The sequence below is a fragment of the Oncorhynchus masou genome, chromosome 18 (assembly GCF_036934945.1).
Source record: "Oncorhynchus masou masou isolate Uvic2021 chromosome 18, UVic_Omas_1.1, whole genome shotgun sequence".
In the NCBI taxonomy this organism is placed as follows: domain Eukaryota; kingdom Metazoa; phylum Chordata; class Actinopteri; order Salmoniformes; family Salmonidae; genus Oncorhynchus; species Oncorhynchus masou.
Window position 1 is genome coordinate 21,117,577 of NC_088229.1, and position 10,439 is coordinate 21,128,015.

Sequence of the window (10,439 nt, forward strand, 5' to 3'; positions counted from 1 at the left end):
TGTAGTCATATCAACTCTAGTCACTTAATGCACCACTAACTTATGATGACTGAGCTTTGGTCCACTTGAGTCCATTCTTGACACCATGGCCTTTTCTCAATTACATTAGCCACACTTTCCCCCCTCCTCCTCAAAACCAATTGGATGACAAAGCCAGAGGTTCCTCCCCTAATGGCTTGAGGAAACCAGGAGAATACAATTGGGAAAGGCCCGTGCACTTAGCAATTAGGGCATATTGCTTTGAAAGTTCAAACAATCCCCTCCCAGTGTGTGTGTGTGTGGAGCTGTATGTAGGCCTATGGCTTTTACAGCATAGTTAGTTATCATTTCTGTATTTCCAAATGATCCCGGGGAACAGTCCAGCTAGTCGATTACATAACAACTAGTAGGCTTATTCAAATGCATAACTACTTTCCCGTGATCCTGATGAATAAAATATTTGAACAAATTTGGCTAACCGATATGTAAGAGGAACCAATTGTAAATGTAGCCGGTTACGACATTCCCGAGTGGCGTTGACAATAGAGATAGCGGTTCCCTCACCTGGCGAATACAAATTTGCAAGTTCCCGAGCACCTGCGTGTTGTGGACCCCACCGCGCACACCCGAGGTCGTTGACCATTTTCGCCATGTTCCACTCCTGGTTCAACCCCTTTCCACAGTCAGGAAACCAACAGATGTGGAAACTACTCAGCACAAGAAACACGCCATTACAAAAAATAAGGCGCGCTCGTTTTGCAAGCCGCTTGCTTCTGGCGAAGGTGTATGCCGCGGTGCTCATGAATTTGAGATCAAGCTCAGCCCGCTCTGGTAAGAATCGTACTATTCCGTGGTGCAAATCATGCAGGCCTTTTATTCTGCTATAAAACTACATTGCTTTTCTAACCCTATCACATTACGCTTGCAATCTAAAGCAGCCAATTGTTGAGTTGTACATAGTTCCATAATCACGCGAATAACCAATTAGGTAGTGAGGTGAACAAACAATTTCCTGACCCCATCCGTGAGAGCTATTGGGTTTGACTGTTAAGGACCGTTGTTCCATGTTCTATGTACCAGATCATGGTAGCCAAATACTATGGTCAATTAGGAGAGATAAGCCTTTAATATAAAGGCATGTCACATGTTGAAATTAGGATTTTGGTTAGGTAAAAACACTATGGTTGTACACTTTTTACAATTTCATCATTTAATTTAATTCTCACCGAACTGTGTTAGGCCTATTTGAGATCATAAATGAAACCATTATTACAATAGATCATTTGGGGGGAGCTACTGGGGTGACTGACCGATAGTAAGCTTTACAAAGCCTAGTAGGCAGAGATCTAGGGAAGTTTAGTCATGAGTGAATTGTTGTTTACACTACCCATAGATGGCAGTGTGCAACTATGTACAACACAATAGACAAATTGTGTTATTATTTTACAAAATCTGACCCACAAGTCAAAGTATTGTTGCTTTTCCCAGTCTTCTCAATGGAAAGCTTTGACTCTGTGGGTTACAATATGCCAGGTAATGGATTTACACCCTGCCCTAAATGTGGAATTTCATAAAATCATTCAATCATCTCTACAAATTGTTTGAAATCTACAGTGGCAAAAATGTTATCTGTGAGTAAGGTCATATGTGGCCTATGCTTAAATGCAGACAGCCATAGAGATTAGATGCACATTACAGGAGCTTGCCCCTTTAAATAAGTTTAAAACTAAGTTAAACACTATGATCTGGGGGGCTGTCAAGGTTTTGACCCCTAGTTGCACCACACTTTTCCAATGTGTAAATACATGTTTTTTTATACTGTAATGCCTTGTGTCTGATGTTGTAAATGTGTCTGCAACTTCGTGTGCTGCTATTTTGGCCAGGGTCTCTCTTTTAAAATATATTGCTAATGTACTACAGCTTCCTTGTCATGGAGAGCATTGTGGAATTAATTGTAATTCAAACTTTCTATAAAAGATCCTCACATCCCTCCTCTGATCCCGTTACTCAGACAATTACGCAGGTGAAGAAGCCAGATGTGGAGGTCCTGGGAAGGCGTGGTTACATGGGGTATGCGGTTGTGAGACCGGTTGGATGTACCGCCAAATTCTCTAAAATGACATTGAAGGCGGTTTATGGTAGAGAAATTAACATTACATTCTATGGCAACAGTACTGGTGCCACACGCCTTCAAAACTAGAGACATCTGTGGCATTGTGTTGTGTAGCAAAACTGCACATTTTAGATTGGCCTTTTATTGTTCCCAGCACAAGGTGCACTTGTGTAATGATCATGCTGTTTAATCAGCTTCTTGATATGCCACACCTGTCAGGTGGATGGATTATCTTGGCAAAGGATAAATGCTCTCTAACAGGGATGTAAACAAATTTGTGTACTAAATTTGAGAGAAATAAGCTTTTTGTGTGTATGGACTATTTCTGGGATCTTTTATTTCAGCCCATGAAACATTGGACCAACACTTTATATGTTGTGTTTATATTTTCGTTCAGTATTAGGATATTTTTTAAAGGAAAATACAAGTAGCTGAATATTGGAATGTCTTTCAAAAATGCACTTGGAAAGTATTGGCATGTATTTGAAAATGCTTAGTGTATTTTCAAATAAAAATATTTAGATACTACATGCATTTAAACCCAGGTCTGTTTGGTCCTAGCGGTAATTAAGAAATTAAGAAAAGTTTAAAATAGTAGGCTTTTTATAGGAAATTATTTGAAAATACTTCAAATAAGTAGATTCCACATTATTTGAAAAATACTAAAATACACAGCAAATAAATATTTCAAATACATGTATACATGTTTTTGAACCAAGCTCCGTAGACTATTACTTTAGGCTTATACTAATAGACTAGTTGTGAATTTCTACCTTTCTAAGGTCTACCTCTTAAAATTACAATTCAGGGGAAAAAAGTTTGCCCGTGCTGGAAATGGCTATATCGGTCCACTAATATGCACTACTTCTGTGAAAATCTTTTATCCAGATTTTTCAAGGGGGGGGTGCTGCAGCACCCTCAGCACCTCTACTTCCCACAGCTATGGTCATGGCAATGCTAATATGGCTAAAATTCGTTAGCTAGCTAACCAACAACTGTAACTATGTATTTGAGAATCAAGTGCTCATTGTGCAAATGTATTTATATTTTCAATGCAAATTTGGAGACGGATATAGTCTACATGTTGTCAACAGTCTAAACCAACCCCATGTGCCTAGCATCATAGTTCTGCACACATTAATTTTGTTGTTAAACAACTAACCAGTCTACGAAATCAAGTGGGAACAGGTTACCGGTAGTTAGGGGATTTATCACGCTTGCTCCGCCCATTCAGTTTCACACTAGCCTATATATAAACCGTTCCTAGACTCTCACTGCTGCATTACTCATCTATTCTTCAAGTTTCTTTTCTTCAATAACTGAATATTATCACAGTGACATTTTGTCGTCGTGTGCCAAGTTACTTGAGTGTTTTCAGCCAGAATTACGCTTGTAGCCAATACCTCGGGGTGCCACAGATTTCAATGTTCCCGCAATTCGGCGGGTGTTAAGATCCATGGAAGTGGCCGGCTTCTACGACGGGGATTGCTTTGCTTTCCAGAGTAGAAACAGCATTATCAGTCCCATTAGCGACAACACCACTTGCAAGCAGCGCGTTGACGGCTCGATGACGGAGCTTGGCATAGCCGAGCACGAGAAAGCAATTGATTTCAGCGACTACTTGGATCCAGCTGCTGCGCACTGTCAACTAGTAACACACAACGAAACACAGCAGAGAGGGGGAGGCGTATTCGCTAGTTTCCTTGCCGAGGAAAGCAGGATAAAGAGACTTTCATCATTAGAACAAAACTACAGAAACTACATCTCTCTCAACGAGCGGGAGACAAGTGCGCACGCCAACCCTAGGGAGCCATACGTCCTGGGCTATCCTGAACTGCAGGAGACCCGTGTGGACACCGTGTTCAGCCCCGAGTTTCTTGGGAACCACTTTAAAACCGGTGAAAGAGACGATCTTCAAGAGGACCAAAGAATGGACAACAACGGTTCGTCTGGCTACGACATGAGGTATCTTCATTACCAGTCGACTCCAAGTGGCAGCCTTGGTAACATTTCCACTGCGTCCTCGTCTTCCTCAAGTCCACCCGGCACACCTGCCCCGCCAGGTAAAGGCAGGTCGCCTTTGCAGGGCGGGAAAATGTCATCTGGTGGCAAGGGGAAGAAGCGACTGGAAAAGGACAGTGAGGAATATAAGCAGAGGCGGGAGAGGAACAACCTTGCCGTTAGAAAGAGCAGGGATAAAGCCAAAATACGCAATATGGAGACGCAACACAAAGTGCTGGAACTGGCCGCAGAGAATGACCGTTTACAAAAACGCGTGGAGCAGCTGTCAAGAGAGCTTTCCACTCTGCGTAACTTGCTCTCTGCCACCGGTCAGTGTTAGCCACAGAATGCCAACACACCTCTCACTGGAAACCGGTACTTGATCAGGCACTGACTTAAAAAAACAGACATTTATCGCGGTGCCATACATGTGAAAAAGTTATTCCAGTATGTTACGTTTGTGTACAGTATCTATACATGAAAAAGCCACCAGCAGTTTACAAGATGTGATTGGGTAAAGAAGGTGAAACGAATGTACAACTATTCATGAATCTTGACATGTCACCTTCATTCTGTCTTTACAATTTTGTGTATGCAGTATTTCTGTACGGGTTTTGCATTTTATATTGAATATTGGTAAATATTCTGTTATTTAAAAATAAATGTCCTTATCTGGAGCAATGGTTGTCAAGGGAAGAGTTGTAGCCCACTGCAGAGGTATGATGCAACTCTTTGTAACAGTATTGGCAATGAATGAAGTAATCTCTTAATATGATGAAAATGTACAAATGGTACTTGATATTTTATTGAATTAAACAATTTATACTTTGATATTATTAATTTGTATGGTGTTTATTAGTGAGATGGTAAAAAGGTGGTAGATCACCTGACTGATTTATTCCTCTCTTTCACACACACATACAGAATTAAATAGACCATTTATGTATCTCTTCGCTCACATGTATAAGTAACTCGGGGAATAAAAATATTATAGGTGTACATGAGCTCAAACTTAAAGGTCCAATTGAGCTGTTTTTATCTCAATATCAAATCATTTCTGGGTAACAATTAAATACCTTACTGTGATTGTTTTCAATTAAAATGATCAAAAAGAAACAAAAATAGCTTCATAGCAAACAGCAATTTCTCAAGCAATAATTTTACTAGGACTGTCTGGGAGTGGTCAAAGTGGGGAGGGGAAAATGGAAAACTAGCTGTTATTGGCAGAGGGTTTTGGAATTCTCTTCCTTATTATTATTCCTTATTATTATTTTGGCCTGCCTGGTGACATCAACAGGCAGGCCAAAACTCCATCCCACCAAAACAGGCTGAAATTGCAGGCAGGCAGTCTTTTCAAACAGCTCTTACACTAAACGGGCAGTATCATTATTTCACAGTATTATTTTAACCTCATAGTGTGGAAATATATATAAAATTGAGGAATATCATGTTTTTGACTACACTGGGCCTTTAAGGTAACATTTAGGCCTATCTCTTATTTTAAACCCATGAACAACTGATTTGGAATATGATGACTCATTTGCATCTAATGATAATTATTAAAAATGATAAGTTATAATATTGAGAACCTAAAATACCAGTATTACTTCAGTGTGATTCAGTAAAACAATTAATATTTCAACAGCAGTGTATTGGTGAAAGAAGACATACTAACTGAGCCTTTTTCACCCAACTAGCAAATGTCACCATTATCTTAAGCACACACCTCGGTCAATAGTCTGGTGGGTCCACTGACCCACAGAGGGGTTCAAGGCCTCACAGTCCAAGATTAATCAACAACTAACCTTTTACCCAAACACATCACCACCGTCCTGCAAATAGTTTTTTAAAACGTGTATAACCTGCCAGCCTCAAATATCAAATGGTATACTTTAATATTTAGCCTATGAAATGTGCCAAAGAGAAGAGTGATTTTGGATGTGGAACAGATTCTCTTTGATAATCTATCATCCACCAAAGGTCCAGTTTGTTCAGTAAGATTATATACAGTATGTTTAGTTTTAGTTTAATCGAATAACTGGTCTAAGTGGAACTGGTCAAATACACTACCATTTCTACACATGAATGCAAGGCAGTGGAAATGACTGAAAATACTATCAAACTTGCCCATCAAGAGTTACCCTGGTAATAGGACAGGAGATAATCCCTAGAGATCTACAGTAAACCCGTGACAATGCAGGGCAGAGGTTTGTAAAGGAGGGTGTTTCGAGAGAGAGAGCAAATTGTGTGTGTGTGCTAGTGCTTTATGTATTTCTTGATTAGGCTTTGCTACTGAACCCAATTACTCCAAGTACATTTTAACAATGTCATCCTTTCTTGTATCACATAAAAGAGAAAATACAATGTTTTGAACATCGTGAATTTCACAACACAACTTCCCATAATGGAAACAGAGTATATTGCTCAACAACATCTTCCTGTTCCATCCGTGAATTCAAATGTCACACCAAATTAAAACAATGCTCTACGCACTTACAAGACAAATCTAGCAATAGGTTGAAATAGGGATAGTTCACCCAAATTATATTGTACATTCACTTGATTTTATTGTTTCCTAAAAGTAGTGTATACTGTACTATCGTGGTTGTGTTTGTTAGGCTGCTGCATAGTATTAGTATCATTGAGTCCAAAATAACGAGAGCAGTGCTGGAACTCTGTTAGCATGCTCTGTATAACAGACCAAAATCACAACCAAGCCATTTCAAATCAAGCTGTCTAGCAGCATGATACACTTCCCATCATACACTGTGGTGGTGTTTTTGTTGTTATTGATGTTTCTTGTTGTTTTTTTACATTGTTGCTGGAAATGGTGAGAGTTTTACCCTCCGCTCTTTAGCCTCCACATTCAACAGCTCAGTAAAAACCTTAAACTTCAGCTGATCTTTTTCTTTAGGAACAATACTTTTTCAATTTCAGGCTAGAAAAGACCTTGCTGAAGCCACTTTTTTTGCCTTTATTGGACTATGGTGATTTTCTGTACATGGGCTCCCGTGTGGCACAGCGGTCTAAGACACTACATCTCAGTGCTAGAGGCGTCACTACAGACACCCTGGTTTGATTCCAGCCTGTATCCCAACTGGTCGTGATTGGGAGTCCTATAGGGTGGCGCACAATCGGCCCAGAGTTGTCCGGGTTTGGCCGGTGTAGGCCATCATTGTAAATAACAATTTGTTCTTAACCTACTTGCCTAGTTAAATAAAGGTTACATTTCATTCCTCAGGGTCTTACCTGCACACTAGACCAGTTGTCCCCAAACTGTGACATAAGGTGTCGGCAGGTAGGGTGCGGAGAGGTAGGAGGAGAACTCAGTTGGGCTTTCAACTTATTCTTGAAAGTTGTAATAGTAGAATGCACAAGGTGCAATTTCGAAATTGGTAGTCCATCAGCAGTTTTCCTCTTGTCATGTCAGTCATTGCAGACCTTGGAGAGCTATCACAAGCACACATAAGAAATGGCAAAATGTGTAGAATTGCAGGAAATGAGCTTCCAAACGTCAAAATGTTCTCTCCACCCGTGGCAAAATGTGTAGAATTGCAGGAAACAGTAAAAGAAAATCCGCCCCATGGCAAAATGTGTAGAATCGCAGGAAATAAGCTTTAAACCTGCAAAAAACATTATCCTCCAACAAGAGGAGTGTGAACAGTTTTTGACATGGACAGCGCTTGTGCCCTTAGAAGAAATAGTGAGTATGAGTGAAAAAGTTTGGGAAGCACTGCACTAGACACAATTTACCATGCTGCTCTAAGATTTGTAACCAACACAAGACGTCACTGTAACTTCTATCAGCTAGCCATCCTTAACTATAAGGCGACAGACTCTCTGGTACATGTCTAAAATTGTCAATGACTCCACACAAGTCATAGACTGTTCTCTCTGAGCCCCTTATGTTAATTCTTATTTACTACCTTTACCCCTACCTACATGTACATATTACCTCAATTACCTTGACTAATCCGCACCCCTGCACATTGACTCGATACCGGTACCCCTTGTATATTGCCTCATTATTTTGCTTATTTAGCACACTTTTCTTACTTAAAACTCTGCATTGTTTGTTAAGGGCTTGTAATAAAGCATTACATGGTAAGGTTGTATTTGACGCATGTGAGTATGTTGATGTTTGTCTACACTTAGTGAACAACTGAGAATACCTACTCTTTCCATGACATCGACTGACCAGGTGAATCCAGGTGAATGCTATAATCCCTTATCGATGTCACTTGTTAAATCCACTTCAATCTGTGCTGATGAAGGGGAGTAGACAGGTTAATAAAGAAGGATTTTTAAGCCTTGAGACAATTGAGACATTGATTGTGTATGTGTGCATTCAGAGGGTGAATGGACAAGACAAAAGCTATAAGTGCCTTTGAAAGGGGTATGGTAGTAGGTGCCAGGAGCAGCTACTGTCAAGAACAGCAACGCTGCTGGGTTTTTCACGTTCAACAGTTTCCACGTATATCAAGAATGGTCCACCACCCAAAAGATATCTTGCCAACTTGACACAACCCTAGGACGCATTGGAGTCCACATGTGGAATGCTTTTGACACCTTGTAGAGTCCATGCCCTGATGAATTGATGTTGTTCTGAGGGCAAAATACCGAACATTAGGTATTCCTAATGTTTGGTATACTCAGTGTATAAAGCCAAATTAGGGCAGCTGCCAATATATTTAAGTACTTTACTCACCCTATGAGTCATGGACATTACCGTCTGAGATCAAATAACTGTATTTTCTATAATGTCCCCAACACAAGAACTGAGTTTGGAAAGAGTGCCTTTGGCTTTATACACACACACACATATATACATATGTGTGTGTGTGTGTGTGTGTGTGTGTGTGTGTGTGTGTGTGTGTGTGTGTGTGTGTGTGTGTGTGTGTGTGTGTGTGTGTGTGTGTGTGTGTGTAAAGCCAAATATATTTTGAATAAAGGAAAAATACCTCATTGGCTGCTTATTACAGAAGGGAGGAAATCAAACTTTACACTTATTATTCCTGGCATGAATTCACACTTCATCCCAACATAAACGCTTCAACCTTTATGAACTACACCCGATGACATGAAAACTTAGCTAACACAGTGCAGGATTGCCTTCCCTCCAAAAGTGTGTTGCTACAATAAGGATCCCCATTACAGCAGTATTAGTTCCGTAGTTCCGCGTGTCTTGTCATTTCCCCCGCACAGCGGACACGTAAACAATTCAAACAAAAGACAACGACATAACCTGTAAGTCTAGTGTCAGTTACATTAGTTTCCACTCGACCCTCAGCTGTGCGACATACGTCATCAATTTGCGCACCAGGTGTGTCCATATAGCCTCTCCCATGTAACTAGGGTCTGCATATGTGCATGAGACCATGAACACCGTGGAAAAGTACCTGCACCACAAGGAGAAGCACAGGCTAAATTAGGCTACATGCTACAGCTAGGACTACATACAGTACACGGTAGCATGAGGCAACATTAAGGCCTAACATCTTGGATAGCAGGCTAGAAGAAGCATGACGCACATAGAAAATGATCTATAAAGCTTATAAACATGGTAATGATTCGACTGCCTTAGCAACACCCAACGAAGCAATGGCCTAAAGAAGCAATCAATGACATACATGTACAGTACTTACACTTAGATGCATGCACTAAACACAGGTCAGATAAAGATAAACAGTCCAATGAGACCATTCTCTTCTGACCGCGATCACTATCTGAAGGCAGGAATGGAGTTCAGTGAGTTACAAGGGGAATGGTGAACAATGATTGGCTGATCCAAGTGGGGTGACTTGTAGGTACCACTAATGAGTAAATAAGGGGTGCTGGGAAACTCGCCTCCATCTTGGCACCCCCACCATTGTAAAAACTATTTTGGAAGCTATAGAAATGCATTTACTAATGTCTACATTTGTTTTTGCCACGTTTATTATATTACAGACACCTTAATGCATACCTTTAATGTAACGGCTGTTGTCGGAATGAGACCAAAGCGCAGCGTGGGAAGTGTTCATGATTTAATGTTCAAAAAACACACAAACATAATGACTAAAGGTGAAAACGAAAGTGCACAGTTCTGTCAGGAAAAGACACTAAACAGAAAACAACATCCCACAAAACTCAAACGGAAAATGACAACTTAATTATGATCCCCAATCAGAGACAACAATAGACAGCTGCCTCTGATTGGGAACCACACTAACATAGAAATAAGGAAACTAGAATGCCCACCCTAGTCACACCGTGGTCTAACCAAAATAGGGAATAAAAACCTCTCTATGGCCATGACGTGACATTTAAATTACATTATGTGAGCTAAACATAAAAATAAAAACAT

The 10,439-nt window shown here is 40.3% G+C and overlaps 1 protein-coding gene across 1 annotated transcript; it reads left to right on the plus strand.

Annotated features, from left to right (window-relative positions):
• The first annotated feature begins 3,359 nt into the window (after nt 1–3,359).
• Nucleotides 3,360–4,929, plus strand: LOC135504184 (CCAAT/enhancer-binding protein beta-like). The gene has a single exon (XM_064922529.1). It carries the CDS (start codon nt 3,549–3,551, stop codon nt 4,431–4,433), a length of 885 nt encoding a protein of 294 aa, XP_064778601.1. The 5' UTR covers nt 3,360–3,548; the 3' UTR covers nt 4,434–4,929.
• Nucleotides 4,930–10,439: the final 5,510 nt, after the last annotated feature.